This window comes from Lithobates pipiens, unplaced genomic scaffold, assembly GCF_037356315.1.
Source record: "Lithobates pipiens isolate NorthernLeopardFrog02 unplaced genomic scaffold, aLitPip1_a1.2 Scaffold_13, whole genome shotgun sequence".
NCBI classification, from domain to species: Eukaryota; Metazoa; Chordata; class Amphibia; order Anura; family Ranidae; genus Lithobates; species Lithobates pipiens.
In genome coordinates, this window is record NW_027507718.1 from 1724887 (window position 1) to 1747694 (window position 22808).

A 22808-nucleotide genomic window follows, 5' to 3' on the forward strand; every position below is an offset into this window, starting at 1 on the left:
TTTTCAGCAGAGAGCGGACTGAAGTCCAGGCACCACGTCATCCTGACAATGGGAGTCTGGATCCACCAGGTGCCTGGACTGACACCCCACTCAGCCTCCCAGAGACCCCCCGCTTCCTCCACAGCCCAGCACTCCAATGAGCAAGGAGGGAAAAGAGCAGAGAGCTGTGACTGACAGTCTACAGCTCTCTGGTTGGGGGAACTGCCAGAACCAAGTGATGTTCTCAGTGCAGAAGCGCCAGGGGACAGATGAAGCATCGGACCCATACTGCTTCCACCAAGGTAAGTATGATTCTAAAAAAAAAAACGACAAACCCATGCTTCTCTTTTAAGAGGAGATTTGATTTCAATATATAAATATCTAAATGGTGATTCTAGCATAGGGAGAAAACTGTTTAGTCTCAGGTTTCTCAAGTTGACATGGTAACTCAATGAAGTTGGACGAGTAGCAATTTAACCTTAAACTGGGTAAGAGGTTCTTTACTGTTAGAACAGTAAGGATGTGGAACTCCCTTCCACAATCAGTGGTGTCACCAGGAAGTGTTGCAATTAAAAAAAAACTCTTACATAGGCTTCTTAGTGTAACCAAAATACAAGGATGTGGAAAGTGTTAGACACATACAGTAAAGGCATACACACGCACACATATTGAACTGGAAAGGCTGATGTCTTTATTTAACCTTACCAATTATGTAACTATAAGCACAGAGCATCCATTATAAAAGCAAAAACTGACTGGAGTAATTGAATGAATCAAAACAGGATTTTTTATATTACATGTATACAGTGATTTACTTCTTGTAGATTTGAAACATCCGTATTAAATAAGAAATAATATATCGTATTGCTATGCATGTAATCATAGATGATTTGATTATAATGTTAACAAAATTATTTTCCTCAAATTCTGCTGAAAATTCCATTACATTTTGCCAGTATTCATTATAAATGATCACATTATCTGAAGGCACAAAGGCTTTGTAGTATTTCATTTAATGTCATCCTTGGCTTAATATATGGATCTTACTTTGCTTAGCAGAGCCACATTCCACAATTTGTAAAAAGAAGAAGTCTTCCTTTAAATTGCTCTTTAACTTCAGGAGACAAAGAATTGAGCTGTTGCTCCTTGACATTGAGAATGTCCTCATGTGCCTCTTTGAAGACTTCTGGACCCAATGCTTCCTCTACTCTTTTTTTCCAGGCTTCGAGCTTTGGCCTTTGTTCAAACACTGGAACCCCACTTGCAACTACCTACAAAACAAAGAATTGCTGAATCACCTTCTCTCTACTTTTTATTTCAGAATTCTGGCCATTAAATTAAATGTTCTGCAACACTTTTAAAATATCGTTTCAAACACAATAGCTACACAGCTACACAACTGCACCTACAATAGGTGGTATCCCAGTCTTTACTCACCAATGTAGGAATGTGGATAGATGCTTTTAGCAAGTGATGATAAACACTAGAGTGGTGGCAACAAGATTGACCAGAGACCAAAGAGCAGCTTTGGTAGACTGGTTGTCAAAGAATGGTGTTTTTTTATCACATAGTTGAAGTTATGATTTAGGGTGCTTATTCCGGTTGAACTGTACATATCATAAGGAATTTAGAAAATGTCATTTGGTTTTGTTCTAGACGCATTAATTAGGCCTTAGCAAAGCCTTCCTAAAACTGATCAAGCTCAACTTCATTACATTTTTTTTAGCTTTGGACAGAGCTAGTAAGGGATAGAACCAATATCAGGCTTTTACAGTGGTCTGTGCTCTCCAGCTTGGATTCATACTGAAACAATATACATCTTTCTCAGTAAAATGGGGAAGGGTTAGAACCACTATCAGGTTAGTCAGGTTAGTATGGTATGTGTCCTCCTATTCTGGTAACAATAACTCCTTTCATTCTAGATCTGCTGTCACAGGAACAGTAAGGCAGGTCATACACGGCCTGCCTTAGCCCTCGTACACACGGTCGGACATTCCAACAGAAAATGTCCGATCGGACCGCGTTGTCCGATAATCCGACCGTGTGTGGGCTCCATCGGACTGTTTCCGTCGGAATATCCGACCAACAAAATTTTAGAGCTGGGCTATAAAATTTTCTGACAACATGATCCAATCGGACCTTGTCCGATCGTTTGTAGAGAATTCTGATCGGACAGAGTGCCACGCATGCTCAGATCAAATTCCTAGACCAAAGCTATTGGCTACTAGCCTAAACGTAGTCCCATCGTAACGAAATAACGTCATCATGTTACGAACGATCTGATTTTCCGACAACTTTGTCCGACCGTGTGTATGCAACACTAGTTTCGGATAGAATCCGACGGATTTTGTTGTCGGAATGTCCAACCGTGTGTACAAGGGCTTACTGTTTTTACTGTTTTACTGAATTTCTTTTCTGCAACCACAGGAAGTTTACTAGATGCAATGTGAATGCATTTTATTTGTGTTGTTAATAAATTCCGGAATGTATTGTACCATTAATGCTCTTTTTGTAAAAATATATTTACCCTTACTGATGGAGTAGAGGTTGTATATCTGCGATTAGTTTGGTGCTGGTGCTATGCAAGTTCACTATACTGTATGGATTGGATTTGAATGCAAAACATTTTCTTTTGGTATGGCATATAATAATAAGTGGGATTTATGGTGAATTATTTTTGCACTATACTGTATTTATGGATAAGATTTAAATGCAAAAATGTTTTGGTTATAGCATTTAATTATTAGTAATATAAATTTATATAATTTTTTATGTTTGTTTTAAAAAAAATGCTGGTTGACTGTACTAAGCTGTAATTAATTTTCCCTATATTTTGTCTAATAATGTTACTTACTTTGATCATAAGCTCCATCTAGTGGCTATAATATGGCATTTTCCTAAAATACCTCAATCTGTAAAATACCATAGTAAGGTCAGTGGTGGAGCTGATGCTCATAGGAATTAATCATATTGGACAAAATACAAGGACAATTCATGAAGACTGAGTAATTGTGATGTTTCTCCAATTATTTATTTATTTTTACACCCCCAAGGCGTTTGATCATTTAGGAAGCGCTGATCATACTTGATTTCTAGCTAAGATTATGCAGAATTGTCTAAACTGGTTAATTAGATTAAATTAGATTTAATGGTATTCAGGAATAACCTTTTCATCAAAATGTATATTTAGTTACATAGTAGGTGAGGTTGAAAAAAGACACAAGTCCATCAAGTCCAATCTGTGTGTGATTATATGTCAGTATTGAATTGTATATCCCTGTATGTCATTATGGTGTTTATCTAATAGTTTTTTTAAACTATTGATGCTCCCCGCTGAGACCACTGCCTGTGGAAGGGAATTCCACATCCTTACCGCTCTTATAGTAAATGTAGATTGAGGTTAAACCTGTTTTCTTCTAATTTAAATGAGTGGCCACGTGTCTTTTTATACTTCCTTCCGTGAAAAAGTTTTATCCCTATTGTGAGGTCACCAGTACAGTATTTATAAATTAAATTCCTATCTCCTCTCAAGCGTCTCTTCTCCAGAGAGAATAAGTTCAGTGCTCACAACCTTTCCTCCTTTCCTCATAACTACTATCCTCCAGACCCTTTATTAGCTTAGTTGTCCTTCTTTGTACTTGCTCCATTTCCAGTACATCCTTCTTGATATATAGGCATACCCCTCCCCCTTTTTTACCCTCTCTATCCCTGTGATAAAGGATATACACTTGAATGGTTGCCAGTCAATCATGAGAGCTGTTGAACCAGGTCTCTGAAATTCCCACAAAATCCAAATCCTCCTTGTACAACAGTATTTCTAGTTCACCCATCTTGTCCGCCAGGCTCCTGCCATTGGTGAACATGCCGCGTAGTTTAGTCGCATGCTATCCTCTTATTGGGTGTTCTGAGATTGCAACTCGGACTTCTTACTATATTTACCTTGGGTTGATGTGCTTTAGTCAACCTACCACTAATGCCCCTAATACTACCCTCTGGAATATGTTCCACGCTGACTATCTCTACCTCTGGTCCCTCCTCCCACTGCCTAGTTTAAAATTCCCTCTAACTTTTTGGCCATCTTTACTCCCAGCTGATCTGCACCCTTCTCATATAGGTGCAGTACATCCCTTCTATAGTACTGGTGATCGACTGAGAAGTCGGCATAGTCCTCCAAGAAACCAAACCCCTGCTTACTAAACCAGCTCTTCAGATACTTGTTTACTTCCCTAATCTCCCTCTGCCTTTCTGGTGTGGCTTGATGTACCGGTAGTATTCCTGAGAATATAGAGAATACTACCTTGGAGGTCTTTTTCACCAATTTAGCTCCCAAGTCCCTAAAATCGTTCTTTAGGACACTCCATGTACCATGACAGCTGGGTCTTCCCCAGCCCCTCCCAGTAATCTGTTTCATAGTTTCATAGTTAGTAAGGTTGAATAAAGACACTAGTCCATCCAGTTCAACCTGAGTGAGTGTCTACCCCTATCCCTGTACAATGCACACTCACATTGGTCCCTACCCTCAAGGAGCCCACAATCCAAGGTTCCCATTCATATACTAGGGCCAATTTTGGACAGAAGCCAATTAACCTACCTGCATTTCTTTGGAGTGTGGGAGGAAACCGGAGTACCCGGAGGAAACCCATGCAGGCACAGGGAGAACATGCAAACTCCAGGCAGGTAGTGTAAGTGGTTGGGATTTGAACCACCGACCCTTTTTACTGCTAGGTGAGAGTGCTAACCACTACACCACCGTACCTCCCAAGGTCACCTGTTCACCAGGTCCGTGATGCGTCAAACCCGAGCATCCGGTAGACAACACACAGTTCGTCTATTCAGGTCTTTGTTACAGATTGTCCTCTCTGTCCTTCTAAGAATTGAGTCCTCTGTAACCAGAATCTGTCTTTCCTTTCCCTTCACTTTCCCCCACTCTCACTGGAGGAGTTCTTCCCCCAGCAGCTAGGAGAGTACCTCAGCTCAAACAGTCCTGGTCCTTGACTGGTTTCACAAATGCCACTCAATGGAGAGTACTTATTGGGATGCTCCAGCCCTGGATTAGCTTCCCTGGCACTTCCCCCTCTACCCTCCCTGACTGTCACCCATCTACTCTTTCCTAGTGGCTGCACCTCTTTGTCTCCACCCGCTTCTGTGCTGGCCCCTGCCGACACCTGCCGTGTACGTTCCTGGCTCTCCATTAGTATGGAGGGACTTCTCAGTGCTGACTTTTGCTTCCCAAGATTCAGAACCTGGGCTTCCAGGGAAACGATGTGCTTACATTTTGCACAGCAGTATTCGCCCTTGATCGCATGATCAAGGAACGTATACATGCCGCAAGATGTACGCCGAGTCGCATCTCCACACACATTGGGCATCATACCTACCAATTTAATGAGGATTGGGGATTTTACCCTGTCAAAATGATCTAACAACAAGCTTCCTGACACTAATACTCAACTTTAGGTAATGCCCACTACAGTATCTCACAAAAGTGAGTACACCCCTCACATTTTTGTAAATATTTTATTATATCTTTTCATGTGACAACACTGAAGAAATGGCACTTTGCTACAATGTAAAGTCATGAGTTTACAGCTTGTATAACAGTGTAAATTTGCTGTCCCCTCAAAATAACTCAACACACAGCCATTAATGTCTAAACCGATGTCAACAAAAGTGAGTAAACCCCTAAGTGAAAATGTCCAAATTGGACCCAAAGTGTCAATATTTTGTGTGGCCACCATTATTTTCCAGCACTGCCTTAACCCTCTTGGGCATGGAGTTCACCAGAGCTTCACAGGTTGCCACCGTAGTCCTCTTCCATTACGACATCACAGAGCTGGTTGATGTTAGAGGCCTTGAGGCTGCACCACAGATGCTCAATAGGGTTTAGGTCTGGAGACATGCTTGGCCAGGCCATCCCTTTACCCTCAGCTTCTTTAGAAGGCAGGGGTCATATTGGAGGTGTGTTTGGGTTCCTTATCATGTTGGAATACTGCCCTGTGGCCCAGTCTCCGAAGGGAGGGGATTATGCTCTGGTTCAGTATGTCACAGTACATGTTGGCATTCATGGTTCCCTCAATGAACTGTAGCTCCCCAGTGTCGGCATTACTCATGCAGCCCCAGACCATGACACTCTCACCACCATGCTTGACCGTAGGCAAAACACACTTGTTTTTGTACTCCTAACTTGGTTTCACCGCACACGCTTGACACCATCTGAACCAAATAAGTTTATCATGGTTCCAGTTATCCATGTCCTTAGATTACTTGTCTTCAGCAAACTGTTTGCAGACTTTCTTGTGCAGCATCTTTAGAAAATACAAAAAAATAGAAAAAACACAGACCAATGTGATGCAGTGTGTAGCGTATGGTCTGAGCACTGACAGGCTGACCACCGACACCTTCAACCTCTGCAGCAATGCTGGCAGCACTCATACGTCTATTTCCCAAAGACAACCTCTGGATACGACGTTGAGCATGTGCACTCAGCTTCTTTGGTCGACCATGGCAAGGCCTGTTCTGAGTGGAACCTGTCCTGTTAAACTGCTGTATGGTCTTGGCCACCACGCTGCAGCTCAGTTTCAGGGTCTTGGCAATCTTCTTATAGCCTAAGTCATCTTTACATTGAGCAACAATTCTTTTATTTTCAGAGCCTCAGAGAGTTCTTTGCCATGAGATGCCATGTTGAACTTCCAGTGACCAGTATGAGAGAATGAGAGCAATAACACCAAATTTAACACACCTGCTCCCCATTCACACCTGAGAGCTTGTAACACTAACGAGTCACATGACACCAGGGAGGGAAAATAGTTAATTGGGCCCAATTTGGAAATTTTCACTTAGGAGTGTAGTCTCTTTTGTTGCCAGAGGTTTAGACATTAATGGCTGTGTGTTGATTTATTTTGAGGAGACAGCAAATTTACACTGTTATGCAAGCTGTACACTCACTACTTTACATTGTAGCAAAGGGTAATTTCTTCAATGTTGTCACATGGGAATATATAATAAAATATTAACAAAAATGTGAGGGGTATACTCACTTTTGTGAGATACTGTAACAGTGGGCTCACCCACTGCGTCCCACTGCATCCCTAGGAATGATTGAATCACTGGTAATTCCCACCATTTAAGCCGCTGGCCATAAAGAGGGATTCCAGATTTCAGTAAGTCCCTCTGCCCGCAAACCCCCACAACTACCAGCTAGGATTTTGGAGAAGAATCCCTTGTCCTCATCAACTTGGGGTCAAGGTGCTTTGCTATGGGATATCCCCTCTGGCAGGGCACCTGCCATGTTGAGGACTTAAGGCCTGGTAAAGTCCAGAAGGCCACACACTAGAACCCCCACCCCCCTTTTAATAGCTACAGCAGAAGTGACATTTATAAAGAAATTGACTCCTAAAAAAGCCTGCCAAAATACATAGAAAACCCTTGGTAGGGACTGTTTGCTATATAAAAAATAACAACAACAAAAAATAAAAGCTGGGAATTAAATGTTTCCTGCCAGCAATTGTAACTGCTAGCCTACTGGGCACTTAAACCCCCTTCCTGCCCAGGCTAATTTTCAGATTTCAGAGCTGTCACACTTTGAATGACCATTGCACGGCCATGCAACGCTGTACCCAAATTCAATTTTTATCCTTTTTTTCACACAAATAGAGCTTTCTTTTGGTGGTATTTAATAATTGCTGTTTTTTTTATTTTTTGCTAAACAAACAAAAAAAAGACCAAAAAAAAAATGTTTTCATAGTTTGTTATAAAATTTAGCAAATAGGTAATTTTTCTACTTCAATGATGTGCGTGATGAGGCTGCACTGATGGGCACTGATAAGGTGGCACTGAGAAGCATGGATAGGTGGCATGGATGGGTGGCACTTATGGGCATTAATAGGCGGCACTCATATATAGCACTATGTGGCACTGTGAGGTGGCACTGATGGGCACTGATAGGCACTGGTAGGTAACACTGACAGGCAGCACTAACAATGAGGCACTGATTGACAGCACTGATCAGCACTGAGTGGTAGCACCAATGAGCATTTATAGATGGCACTGATGGGCATTGATAGGTGGCACTGGTGGGCACTGGCAGGTGGACTGGTGGGCACAGATGAGGCAGCGGTGGCTCTTTCTTTGAGGAACCCATGTCCTTCTGACAGTAGATGATGATCAGGGTTTTTTTTTCCTCCTCACATTTTCAGCGTGAGGAGAAAAATAAAATGATTACCGGCTTTGTCTACATCACATAATCAGCCATCATTGGCTGACAGCGGATCACGTGGTAAGGGGTCAGGATCAGCCCCTTAGTCTGATCTATGTTCAGTCGAGTCTCCTTGAATTGCTGATCTCAGAGCACGCAGGCCCCTCGAGCATGGGAGGACATACATGGACACCCTCCCAGAAATTTAGGCCCATGCTGTAGCCGTATTTTGGCTATAGCATGAGTGGGTTAAACAGTTTTTTACTCTGTAAATATTGCTGCAGCACTTTCTGTACATCAGATATGCAGCTATTCACAAGCATGTTATTTAAAGAAATTGGACATTTTGTAATAGTTTATTTTAAGCATTTGAGTATTCGCTGCTGGCTGGCTGCATTTAATAAAAAAAAAAAAAATTGCTGCTATCTTTTTAGATACCTGCCTATTTGCCCAGATAATGACATTTTTAATAAATGGATACAGTCCCTTTGGGCAGACTCGGAGGTAGGCCTGTGTAAATGGACACAAATCTGTTTATATCTGATTGTCCATAGAGGTGCAAGGAGCTTCCGATCAGGTTAGCCTGAAAAACTGGCAGGCTGACTATTAGGAAGCCAATCTGAAAGGGCTCTAATTGTAAAAATAAAGTTAGGGTTAAATGAAAAATTATAATGACTATGGTAATTTTTTTTTACTTTAAATGTTTTTTTAACTGTCATAGTAATGACACAGGATTCCTAGAGCTTTATAGGGAGAGAGAGGGATCGACGAGCCACTGCTCTAGTTAATTCAGCTGTGCATAAAAATTTCAATATGAGTTAGGGCTCATTTACACTTGCTTTGGCTTCAACACACATTAACCGCTAGTTTACACTTGCTTCAAAACATGGCTTCGGGCAGGCTGCCACTAAATAAGATGGTTAGCTTAAAGTCCTGTTTACACCTTGCTTTTGCTTTGCTTCGGCTTTGCTTCAAAAATTTATATATATATATATATATATATATATATATATATATATATATATATATATATTAGTTTTAGTCATGTTTCAAAGTGTCTTCAGAGTCTCCATAGAAGTCTATGACAAAGCTCGCTTGAAGCTCCGCAAAAGCCCAATCTAAACCCCATTGAAGCGCAACCAAAACCTCATCGAAGCACCAAGCAAAAGCAGGTGGAAACAGGACTGTAAGCTAACCATTTTATTTAGTGACAGGAGCTTTGACTGGCATTCAGAGAGCTGTAAACTAGCTCTAACTCATATTGAAATCTCTGAACAATAGGTGTATGAGGGCTGGAAAATATTAGATAGAAGCCTAGAGCTTCATACGCTAAAAAAATTTAATATTTACATAACCTAAAAAAAATCATATTTTTATCAAACCTACTTTTTGGTTCTCACCTTAATTAATAAATAAAATAGGTACAAACCACTACACATTTCTTTTAACTCAGAATTTTCAAATGAAAGTTCTCAGAATGTTGATCTTCATTTGATTTAGAACTAGGAGCACATCAACTACTAATTTACACTAATGACCCAGAGTCAATCAGTGTGGTTCCCAGTCATGTAATCATAGCTCCCAACTGTCCCTGATTTCAAGGGACTTTCCCTGATTTGGAGCAATGTCCCTCTGTCCCTCTTTCCTCCTCATTTGTCCCTCATTTTGGTGTGATCTATATACAGTAGCTGTATATAAAATGTACTTTCTATCTATCAAAACGTGTTTTCCAGTGCTAACCCTTTCATCTGATTTCTAAATCGCTGCATTTTTAAATTCCAAAAGCCAATATAAAGAAATAGTAGTGGTAAAAAAAGCACTTGTGGGTTTAACCAATCTTGTGTTTTTTGTACCATTCTCCTTTAAGGGGGCGTGGCAAGGGGTGTGTCCTATGCCTACATTATTTTTCTGATAGGTGTCACTCATTCCCATCTCAAAAATTTGGGATGTATGATGTAATCACCATGACAGTCAGCCACAGTGATCACATTTTTCAGACTTCTGCTGGGTACCGCCATCTTGGATGTGACATCAGCAGACCCATACAGACTCAGAGGTGTCACTATGAGAGGGTAGAAAAGCTCATAGCAGAACTTTGCACAGAGCAGATACACTTCCTCTGCTATGAGCATACACCAATCAGCTCCTACTTGGTTTACGTGTTTTTGCACTCTGCTCCAATAAGCACTTCTGTTTCATTAGTTTATGGATGCACAGATAACTTATTTTGCCCAAAACTTTACCATTTTAGAGTAATTAATGGTGCAGGTTCCTACTATGTGTTTATACAGGACCAGGGAGAGAGGACAGAAGCAGAGGTCAAGACAGACAGTAATAGACATGGGTAATAACATAAAAAAAGTGGGGACATTTTTTAGGTAGGCATTGTTGTGTAAATTGTGTAATTAGTCACAGAATTACTGTTAACCAACACTTACTGACACTGCTAAAATTGGCATGTAGATCTCAGTCATTTCTGGTCAGAAAGGGGGTAAAATAATATTGTTCTTGTATTGGCAGTATCTCACCTGCATAATCTCCACAATAGCCACAAGATCTGCCAGTGAGATTTCATCACCGGCAAGAAAAGGTCTGTCCTTCAAAAATGTTTCCTCCAGATGTTTCATGACAGCAATGAACTCAGCGAGGACCAGGTTCAGTTGGTCTGATTCAGCATTTTGGCCCAATATTGCTGGAGTCATACACTGTAAAAAAAAGAAGTATGCAGGTTTTTACAAAATTTCCTCAAATTTATATAACTATGCACATTAACATTTAGTAGATAACAAAAATCAAAGAATGCCAATACCTTTTCTATATTAAAGAAAATCTATACTGATAAAAATATTGAGTGAGTCTTATTCTAATGTTTCAGTTGGGGTTGTCTAGCTATGTTGGGTTTAAGACTTTGAGATATTGATACTGATGAGCTCTAAGTTTGGTCCAAACACAAGTTCAAACTAAACTTTGGCTAGTCAGACATTTGTCTGAACACCAGAATTTTTATGCATTTGGCAGGAGCCGAACATCATACATAGTAGTAGTTTTTCTACCACTACTATCTACAACAACTTCCTGTCAATGATTGCTAAGGAAATGGTCCTTAGGAACCAGTGACATGAAAGGGGCTGGGATAGCTCTAACATCATTGTCCAAATATGCCCACACTACTGCACTTCTAAAATTGCTGCTCTCCAACAAATGTAGCTTTAAAGAAAATGTGTTTTTGCTTAGGTACATGCTCTTTGGAGCTCAGTCCCAATTAGGTTATTAGCCTAGAAAATAGCCATTACTGCTTTTCACCATTTGGTTCCCATTCATGTCAAAGGGGTTTAACTCATCACACAAACTTTAGCTTTATTAACTGAAATTACCTTGAACCAAACCCAGTTATATTCAGGTCATCCCTATTGATGATCTGGAACAAGCATGCAGTATCAAGGCCTTTTTGTAAAGCAATCTACTGAGCTGAGGATCATCATGAAAACTGGAAACTGACAGCCTTCACAAATTTCCTTTAATATTCCTAGCTCATGGGTAAGGATGAGCCGAACACCCCCCAGTTCGGTTCGCACCAGAACTTTCGAACGGACCCCAAATTCGTACGAACTTTAGAACCCCATTGAAGTCTATGGGACTCGAACGTTCGAAATTAAAAGTGCTAATTTTAACGGCTAATATGCAAGATGCTGTCCTAAAAAGGGTTTGGGGACCTGGCTCCTGCCCCAGGGGACATGAGTCAATGCCTAAAATGTTTTGGCGGGAGCACTGATTTTAATGACGATTAAAGTGAAAAAAAAGAGTAAAATATTCCTTTAAATATCGTGCCTGGGGGTGTCTGTAGTATGCCTGTGAAGTGCCACGTGTTTCCCGTGTTTAGAACAGTCCCTGCACAAAATGACATTTAACGGAAATAACATCATTTAAAACTGCTTGCGGTTTTAATGTTATATCTGGTTCCTGCAATATGGTTGAAAATCATTGAGAAAAATGGCATGGGTAGCCCTCCCTGCCCATTACCAGCCCCTTTGGGTCTTGTTCGCATATTAAGGCAAACCCCGTACCCATATTAAAAAAAGGAAATGCGTGTGGCCCCCCAGGCCCTATATACTCAGAACAGCAGTATACAGGCGGTGCAAACAAGACAGGGACTGTGTAGGTTTGTTGTGTTAAGTTGAATCTGTTTGTAATTTTCAACTGGTACATTTTTAAAGTGTAGCTCCAGTAAAAAAAATGATTTTTAAGCTTTTTGGAAAACATAGGGAAGGGTTATCACCCCCTGTATAATTTGTTTTGTCGTCCATCTTTTTTCATCTCACTTGCTGTTGTCTCCTTCCGTTTGCAAGTAGGAGATGTTTGTAAGTTGGATGTTTGAAAGTAGGGGCCTGCCCTATATGCTCTGTAGAAATGGTGGAACAAGGTGTTGGTTTTGCCACAACATTGTAAGCCCTCAAAGTGACTCTTGGTGGGCGCTGGAGTGCTCTGCTGTGAACGATTATATCAAGAATTGTAATTACATGCCATTATTGAACAGTGGTAGAAAAATTTACCTTTGGTGGTTGTGGTGCTGGTGCCACAACACTATAAGTCCTCACAGTTACTCTGGGTGGGCACAGGAACGGGCCCTCCTGTGAAATATTATATCAAGAATTGTAATTACATGTCCCTGTTAAACAGGGGCAGAAAAATTGGGCCTTAGGCACTGGTGCTGGTGCCACCACACTGCAACCTCTCCCATATACTCTAGTTTTATTGCAGTAATTAGCCCTGCTGCAAAGCATTGCATCAAAAATTGTAATTAAATGCCCCTGTTAAACAGGGGCAGAAAAATTGGGCCTTAGGCACTGGTGCTGGTGCCACCACACTGCAACCTCTCCCATATACTCTAGTTTTATTGCAGGAATTAGCCCTGCTGCAAAGCATTGCATCAAAAATTGTACTTAAACGCCCCTGTTAAACAGGGGCAGAAAAATTAGGCCTTAGGCACTGGTGCTAGTGCCACGACACTGCAACCTCTCCCATATAATCTAGTTTTATTGCAGGAATTAGCCCTGCTGCAAAGCATTGCATCGAAAAATGTAATTGAACACCCCTGTTAAACAGGGGCAGAAAAATTGGGCTGATGGCATCACCCAGAACCAGAAATGTTCTTCCAACATATCAGCGGAGGAGGAAGAGGATAGACAATCAACATAACAGGACAGTCACTCAGCATCCGCATAGGCAGTCTTGAAGGGATTTGATATTTTAAAAAAAATTATTGGGTTACATCAGCTTCAGGTTCTTGGTAGCTGTGGGTTATCCAAGACTGATTCATCTTGATGAAGGTCAGTCGATCAACTGATTCGGTGGACAGGCGCACCCTGTGATCGGTAACAAAGCCACCAGCAGCACTGAAGGTGTGTTCCGAAAGAACGCTGGATGCAGGACAGGCCAGTAGCTCAATTGCATACTGTGCAAGCTCTGGCCAGTGATCCATCCTCAAGACCCAGTAAGCCAGAGGATTTTCGATGGGAAAGGTGTCCAAGTCTGACCTTGCCCCTAGGTATTCCTGCACCATGTAAATGAGACGCTGGTGATGGTTGCTGGAACCGATCATACCTTGGGGCTGTGGACTAAAAAATTGTCTGAAAGCATCAGTCAGACGGCCACCTTCTCCACCGCTCCTTCTGACCGATGCCTCAGCAACACGTTGTCCAGGACCAGGAGTTTGTAACCTCCCAGTCTCTGGGAACGCGTTGCACAGACCTTTCTGCGGAGATGTCTCATCCTCTGCTCCCTCTGCGATGGCAAGATAAGGTCGACAACCTTACCCTTGTACCGTGGATCAAGGAGAGTGGGCAGCCAGTAATGGTCCCTCTCCTTGATCCGAAGAATACGAGGATCCTTCCGCAGGCTTTGCAGGATCAGGGAGGCCATGCAGCGTAGGTTAGCTGAGGCATTCGGTCCGGAGTCCTCTGGGTCACTAAGGACAACATGATCCGCAGCTACCTCCTCCCAGCCACGTACAAGTCCACGGGTTTCTTGGGACTGTAAATCATCCCTACAAGACTGCTGCTGCTGCTGATGCTGAGTGCCAGCCTCCACCTCCATGCTGACACAATCATCCTTCTCCTCCTCTTCCTCCTCCTCATCCTCTTCCTGTGTGATGGGTGGCACAGCAGGAACACTGTCTGGATAAAGGGGGCCTTGAGAGGCAAGGAAGTCCTCCTCTTCCTGCCTCTGTTCTGCCTCAAGTGCCCTGTCCATTATTCCACGCAGCGTATGCTCCAAGAGGTGGACAAGAGGTACAGTGTCACTGATGCAAGCACGGTCACTGCTCACCATCCTTGTGGCCTCCTCAAATGGTGACAGGACAGTGCATGCATCCCTGATCATGCCCCACTGGCGTGGTGAGAAAAAACCAAGCTCCCCTGACCCTGTCCTGGTGCCGTAGTCACACAGGTACTCATTGATGGCGCTCTGCTGCGTGTGCAGCCGCTGCAGCATGGCCAACGTTGAGTTCCACCTGGTGGGCATGTCACATATAAGGCGGTTCTTGGGCAGGTTCAACTCCTTTTGGAGCTCAGCCAGCCGAGCACAGGCATTAAATGATCGGCGGAAATGCACACAGACTTTCCTGGCCTGCTTCAGGACATCCTGTAAGCCGGGGTACCTGCCCAAGAACAGCTGCACCACCAGGTTAAGGACGTGAGCTACACAGGGCACATGGGTCAGTTGTCCCTGTCGGAAGGCGGAGAGGAGGTTGGTGCCATTGTCGCAAACCACCATTCCTGGCTTAAGCTGGCGTGGCGTCAACCACCTCTAGGCCTGCCCCTGCAGAGCTGACAAAACATCCGCCCCAGTGTGGCTCCTGTCCCCCAAACAAACCAGCGCAAGCACGGCATATCATCGTTTTGCCTGCGTACTTGCGTAGCCCCTGGAACGTCTACGGAGCACCGCTGGTTCTGAGGACAGAGCACTGGAAGAGGCCATGGAGGAAGAAGAAGAGGAGGGGGTGGAGGAGAGAGGTGTGTCACAACCAATAGTAGCATTTTGGAGGCGTGGTGGCGGAACAACCTCCAACACTACTGCACCTTGTCCTGCATCCTTCCCAGCTGCCAGAAGAGTGACTCAATGGGCCGTGAAAGACAGGTAACGTCCCTGTCCATGCCTGCTGGACCATGAGTCAGCGGTAATATGCACCTTACCGCTGACCGTCCTGTCCAGCGAGGCAAGAACATTGCCTTCCACATGCTGGTAGAGAGCCGGAATCGCCTTCCGTGAGAAAAAGTGGCATTTGGGGACCTGCCACTGAGGAACTGCACATTGTACACGGAAGGGGGCCGAGTCTACCAACTGAAAAGGCAGCAGTTGAAGTGCTAGCAATTTAGCCAAGCTAGCATTCAACCGCTGGGCATGTGGATGGCTGGGAGTGAACTTCTTTCGCCGGTCCAGCAGCTGGGGCAGGGACATTTGCCTGCTATAATCGGACGTGGGTGTACTGCTAGCAGAGTGCCCGGAAGCACTTGGCTGTGACACACCTAATTCTACACCTTCATTCCTCTCAGAGCAGGTTTCAGAGAGGACTGAAGGTCTAGTGGGGTTGGAGATGCCAGCTGATGAGGAGCAAGGAGAGGTCGGCTTTGTTCTTTGGTGTGGGTCTTTGAGGTACGCTTGCCAACGAGCTGCATGGCAGGTCAACATATGTCTGGTCAAGCATGTGGTGCCCAATCGGCTGATGTTTTGGCCACGCAAGATACGCTTGAGACATATGTTGCAAATAGCAGCGGTGCGATCTGATGCACTCGTCTCAAAAAAGGCCCACACCAAAGAACTTTTGGAATAACGCGCAGAGGCAGCGTCCTGCACAGGCGGAGCTCTGCGGTGTGATTCAGTCGGTGTGCTGCCCCTAAGCTGGCCCCCGGTGGGCATCCTGCCTCGTTGGAGATGTGCCTCCTCCTCCTCTCTCCTACCAGGCACCCACGTGGAGTCAGTGCCCTCATCATCCCCTCCCTCTTCATCGCTGTAGCAAACCTGGCAGTATGCTGCAGCTTGTGGAACATGATTGCCAGATTGCTGTCCTTCTTGAGCATCCCCTCTCTTTGCATTCACGCTACTGCCTTTCTCTAGCTGAGTGTCATCATCAGAGCCTACAAAACACTGGGCATCCTCCTGGAGCATGTACCCAACACTGTGCTCAAAGAGTTCAGGAGACTCCTCAGGAGGACGTGGTGGGTCTAGGGAAGGAGTCACTGATGATGACATTGAGACGAGGGAAGACGATGCGTTGGCAGCTGCTTTGCTAGTACCCTGAGACTGGGTGAGAGAGGATGAGGAGGATGAAGAGGGCTTGGTCATCCACTCTACCAAGTCGTTGGCATGTTGCGGCTCAACATGTCCAGCTGCCGAAAAGAAGGACAAGCGTGTCCTATGGCCATGTGCTGATGATGACGATGCACCGCGTCCATGACCAGCACTGTTGTCTCTAGACACAGAGCCTGCTTGCCCTCTTTTATTGGCTCGCTCCTGTCTGCCTCTCCTTGCTGGCCTTCCAGACATGGTAATGGCCTGAAGGGAGTTGGGTAAAACAGCAATTGGGTAGTGTATATTGTGCTGGAGGCACACAACACCCACTAACTCCTGCAGATGCCATTATTATAGAACACCAGCAATAAAGGGTAGATAAAGGGGTATACTGTACTGGAGGCACACAACACCCACTAAGCCCTGCAGATGGCTCTATTAGAGAACAGCAATAAAGGGTAGATACAGGTGTATATTGTGCTGGAGGCACACAACACCCACTAACTCCTGCAGATGCCATTATTATAGAACACCAGCAATAAAGGGTAGATAAAGGGGTATACTGTACTGGAGGCACACAACACCCACTGAGCCCTGCAGATGGCTCTATTAGAGAACAGCAATAAAGGGTAGATACAGGTGTATATTGTGCTGGAGGCACACAACACCCACTAACTCCTGCAGATGCCTTTCTTATAGAACACCAGCAATAACGGGTAAATACAGATGTATACTGTGCTGTGCTGGAGGCACACACAACTTCCAATAACTTCTGCAGATGGCAGATGGCTCAAATAGAGAAGAGCTATGTAGGTGGATATAGCGGTGTGTACTGGGTACAGAGCACGCAGACAGCACGCACAAGCTCCTAACACTGACTGCAAGCTCTATTATAAAAGATAGATATATCGCTAGCTATATAGGTGAGGTGAATATAGCGGTGTATACTGTGGTCAGGGCACGCAGACAACAACCACTACAGAAAAACAAGATCGAAAAATCGGCTGATAACGATCGGTGTATACTGTGTTGAAGGTACACAGAACACCCACTAACTGCTTCAGACGCCAACACACTACACAAGGCCGCCGCGCTGGCGGCCTTATATAGTGTGGGGCGTGTACTACACAGCCTGAGCTATGATTGGCCACAGGCATCCTGCCTGTGGCCAATCATGTCTCTCCTTGCTGCCGGCGCTGTGATTGGCCAAGCATGCGGGGTCACAGTGCATGCTTGGCCAATCATGAGCCAGCAATGCACTGCGCCATCGCAGTGCATTGTGGGCCGTGAGCGTCACACGAATTTGGCACGAACGGCCCATAACGTTCGGAATTCGCCGAACGGGCGAACAGCCGATGTTCGAGTTGAACGTATGTTCGACTCGAACACGAAGATCATCCCTACTCATGGGATTAGCAAGTTTTTCTTTTGATATGCACAAGACGTATTAGTACTTGTGCAAAGGTGTCGTCATTTGTATATAACCATATGTATATAACCATTGAATCAGTGAAGCGGCTCCCCCTTTGGTGTCCCCACTCACCAAAATGATTGGATCCTCAGCTTCGCAGTCTGGGATAAAAAAAGCATTGATCAAATGATCTGGGGATATGCTGGATGGTTCCTCAGTAAAATTTTGCGGGGAGATGTTTTAAGACAGGAAGGATATACCACACTCCATAGATGGGGAAACAGATAGAGAACTCATAGTGAAATAAGGTTTGACATCAATTACCAAGCGCATGCAATGAACAACTTACAGGATTTTGGGCATTAATACAGACAGTGAGCTGCAGTATTTTGTTTTAGTGTCCTTTGCACAGTGTGCACCTAAAGCTTTACCTGAATACAATTGCCGGCGTTCTCATACAAATACAGGTAGGGAGCTGCAGTATTTTGTTTTAGTGTCCTTTGCACAGTGTGCACCTAAAACTTTACCTGAATACAATTGCCGGCATTCTCATACAAATACAGGCAGGGAGCTGCAGTATTTTGTTTTAGTGTCTTTTGCACAGTGTGCACTTAAAGCTTTACCTGGGGTCTGGTCTGGGCCTGGTAATGGACTGGGGGGGGGGGGGGAGTACCCATGCCGTTTGTCTCACTGATTTTCATCCATATTGCCGGGACAAGACATTACATTAAAGCCGCAAGCAGTTTTAAATGACTTTCATTCCTTTAAAAATGTAATTTTGTGCAGGGACTGTTCTAAGCACAGGAAACATGCACCACCTTACAAACATACTATAGACAACTACCAGGTATGATGTTTATTGGAATATTTCACCTATTTTTCAGTTTAAGCATCATTAAAATCACTGCTCCTGAAAAAACTTTCATTTTTAAAACTTTTTTTTGCATTGATACATGCCCCCTTTTTAGGACAATACCTTGCATATTAGCCTTTAAAATTAGCACTTTTGATTTCAAACGTTTGAGTCCCATAGACTTTAATAGGGTTCTAAAGTTTGCGCACATTTTCGGTCCGTTCGCAGGTTCTGGTGCAAACTGAACCAGGCGGTGTTCGGCTCATCCCTAGTCCTAATATAGGGAGACTATGGGTTAAGGGGCTGACTTGGTGGTTGGCTCCTTTTCCCACCCCTCTCAGATCTTGCAAAACAAACAGAAATCAAATTAGGAGTATTTGCAGAGGCAATGAATTTTCAGCAGCCCTGACATGTCTATAGATACCTGAAATATCACACTCAAAACTGGCAATGCATTGATATCTCGAGGAGCATTTTAGGCATTCTTATGTCAGGAATGTTATTTGCAATTTATACAGGGAGCCCCTTGTTGGCCACGTCATTTGTATATAACCATGGTCTGTATTGTACTTGGAGCCATGTCCTCTTATATTGAAATTTCTGTATTGTTAACATCTTTAATGAAATCTTTACAAAAAAAAAAAAAAAAAATGAGTGTTCTTCATCTGGATATATAGCAAATGTTTTATTGCTAGAAAGAATATCAAAGGAAAAGTATAGTGTATTTTAAGTACTATAAAAGAGATATCAGCCAGTGTATGATTTTTTTTTTGTTGTTTTTTTTACACTATCACCTCTGTTTTTTTTTTTTTGCATTTAGGTCCAGTTCATACTGGTGTGACCTTGCGCTCCGACTTTGAGAGCGCATGACATCTAAAAAATAATGATTCCCTATGAGTGCCATCTTAACTAGACTTAACTAGATTTAACTAGAGTAGTGTCGGCCCGACTTTGAAAAAGTTCCTGTACTACTTTGGTCTGACTTGTGTGCAATTTCAGCCCATAGAATTGACTGTAAATTGCATTCAAGTCGGATCACCATCTTAACTGATCCGACTTCTGGAATTTGACGTGTGATCTGAGGTCAAGTGTGTGCAATGTTAGCAATGTAAAATGACAAAAAAAAAAAAAAATGGCCATACCAGACCCTTATCTGACCATGCAGCCTGGCAGGTCAGGAAAATGGGGGGGGGGGAGGGACGATCACCCCCCCACCTGAACCATACAAGGCCACTTGTCCTCAACATGGGGGGGGTGGGTGGTCTGCCCCCCCACACCAAAGCACTTTGCCCCCATGTTGATGGGAGCAAGAGCCTTTTCCCCACAACCCCGGCCAGTGGGTCTGCGGCAGAGGGCTTGCCGGAATCTGGAAGCCCCCTATAAGAAAGGGTACCCCTAGATCCTGGCTACCCCCATGTGAATGAGTATGGGGTACATCGTACCCCAACTCATTCACCCTAAGAAAAGCAGTGTAGTGTAAATAAAAACATGAGACGATTTTTGACAAGTCCTTTATTAAAAAAAATAACATTCCCCATTGTAGCCTCAATGTCAATCACAATGTCTTTCTCTGCCGCCGACTCGCAGAAAACAACGAAAAACGCTCCTCCACCGATGCTGGCTCCCACCGTTCTGCCAGCTGCAGGGGGCTAACAGTCCTTTTACAACTATAGGTCGTAGCCATCTGGTTGATGTCACCTAGAGACCCTGCCCTCTTGTGACGTCATGGACCAAGTCTTCCCCAGAACTATTTGCAGGGGAAAGGCAACAATGAAACTATTACACACTTTAGGGGTATCATTTGCTAAATTTTCACAAATGTTGATACATTCACAAAGTTAAATATCTTTAAAAATAGCCCCTTAAGTGTACAGTATGTTCACGGAGTATAGTGAGAATATGAAGCTACTGTATGTTCAACATTAAATAACTAACCATGTGCAAGGGGAAAAATAAACAGGATTTATGCAAGCATGTGATTTAAGCTGGCCATAAATGGATAAAAAATTTGGGGCAGGGATAGGACTCTGAAGCTGTTCTAATATGGAATGTTGTAATTTTACAATGAAAGATGTGGTGTGATACCACAAAACAATTCAATAACCAAACATGTTTTAGCTTTTCTTGGTCAAATCTAGTGATAAGATACAGCTAGTTCTCTAATTGCACATCTGGATAAGGATTTTCACCATAGCCTGCACAGCTAATACGCATTTCTCACAGCAGAGGGTTTGTAAAGAAGATATAAACTGAAAGTTTTGCCTTAAGGAATATACAAGATCTATATCAGCATCTGCATTTGCAGACAGTGAAGCTTTCCATGGAATGTGCTGAATCACAAATAACATAATGTATTACTGGGTCATATTAAAACAGTTGATTTATATTATGTGGCAATGAAGGCAGTCAATTTAATAACAAACAAATAGGGATCGGATTGGGATAACTGCTACCATGGGCGTCCACAGAATTTGTTTTGGGTGGGGGGCATCATTTTAAGGTCACCCATGCTCCGTCCCTTTTCGACAATGTCATTATGACAGTCAGAGACTGCAGACATAGTACAGATACACCCAGATACTTTACACCCTCATACACACAGATACATTACACCCCCATACAAACAGATTACATCCAGATACATTACACCCCCATACACAGAGATACAATAAACCCCCATACACACAAATTACATCCAGATACATTACACCCCCATACACACAGATACTTTACACCCCCAATACACACAGATACTTTACACCCCCAATACACACAGATACATTACACCCCCATACACACAGGATTACACCCAGATACATTACACCCCCATACACACAGATTACACCCAGATATATTATATCCCCATACACACAGATTACACCCAGATACATTATATCGCCATACACACAGATACTTTACACCCCCATACACACAGATACATTACACCCCCATACACACAGATACATTACACCCCCATACACATTACACCCCCATACACATTACACCCCCATACACATTACACCCCCATACACACAGATTACACCCAGATACATTACACCCCCATACACACAGATTACATCCAGATAAATTACACCCCATACACCCAGATACAATACACCCCCATACACACAGATTACATCCAGATACATTACACCCCCATACACCCAGATACAATACACCCCCATACACTCAGATACTTTACACCCCCATACACACAGATACTTTACACCCCCATACACACAGATACTTTACACCCCCATACACACAGATACATTACACCCCCATACACACAGGATTACACCCACATACATTAGACCCCCATACACACAGATTACATCCAGATAGATTAGACCCCCATACACCCAGATACATTACACCCCCATACACACAGATTACATCCAGATAAATTACACCCCCCCCCCCCCACACACACACAGATCACACCCAGATACATTACACCCCTCATACACACAGATTACACCAAGATACATTACGCCCCCATACACACAGATTACACCCAGATACATTACGCCCCCATACACACAGATTACACCCAGATACATTACACCCCCATACACACAGGCTACACCTGGATACATTACATCCCTTCTACATTGCATACACAATCATTAGTATGGAGAACTCCCCTCCAATCAATTTCTATAGTGCAAGCTTCGGATGACATTAGAGAGAATTAAATGGATTACAAACCCCAGAAAAGGCAGATGGAAGGCTCCAACAACAGCTGTACATGCCAAGCAGCTCAGATGAGGCTGGGGACCCATGCAGTGGATGTTCTTGGGGCCCCTATCTAGAAGGGAGCACTGGGCCTCCCACACATGTCCAAGCAGAGCACACACAGCCAGCAGTCCGAGCCGAGGAGGAGAGGAGGGAAGAGAAATCATCAGTGACCTGGTCAGCCTGAGCATTAGCAGATGCTGTCCAGGCAGCAGGTGAAAGGTAACAGGCAATCTGCGGGAGAGCTTTGTATTTCCTGCTTCTGGCCGAGGTGCCTCCCCTCAGCTCAGGGGCCGCAAACACCACCACTCCCTGACACTCCATGTTGTGTATGTGACTCCCAGTCC

General features: G+C 43.6%; 1 protein-coding gene across 1 annotated transcript in view; it reads right to left on the reverse strand.

The window, feature by feature from the left end:
• Nucleotides 1-647: 647 nt before the first annotated feature.
• LOC143973898 (glutathione S-transferase theta-1-like) overlaps nt 648-22808 on the reverse strand; it is a 62159-nt gene continuing 39998 nt past the window's right edge. Inside the window, exons 4-5 of the mRNA XM_077474780.1 lie at nt 10702-10878; nt 648-1250 (exon numbers count right to left, since the gene is read on the reverse strand). Of these exons, the coding sequence (XP_077330906.1) occupies nt 1032-1250; nt 10702-10878 (396 nt within the window). The 3' untranslated portion in view covers nt 648-1031. The remainder of the gene's footprint in view (nt 1251-10701; nt 10879-22808) is intronic.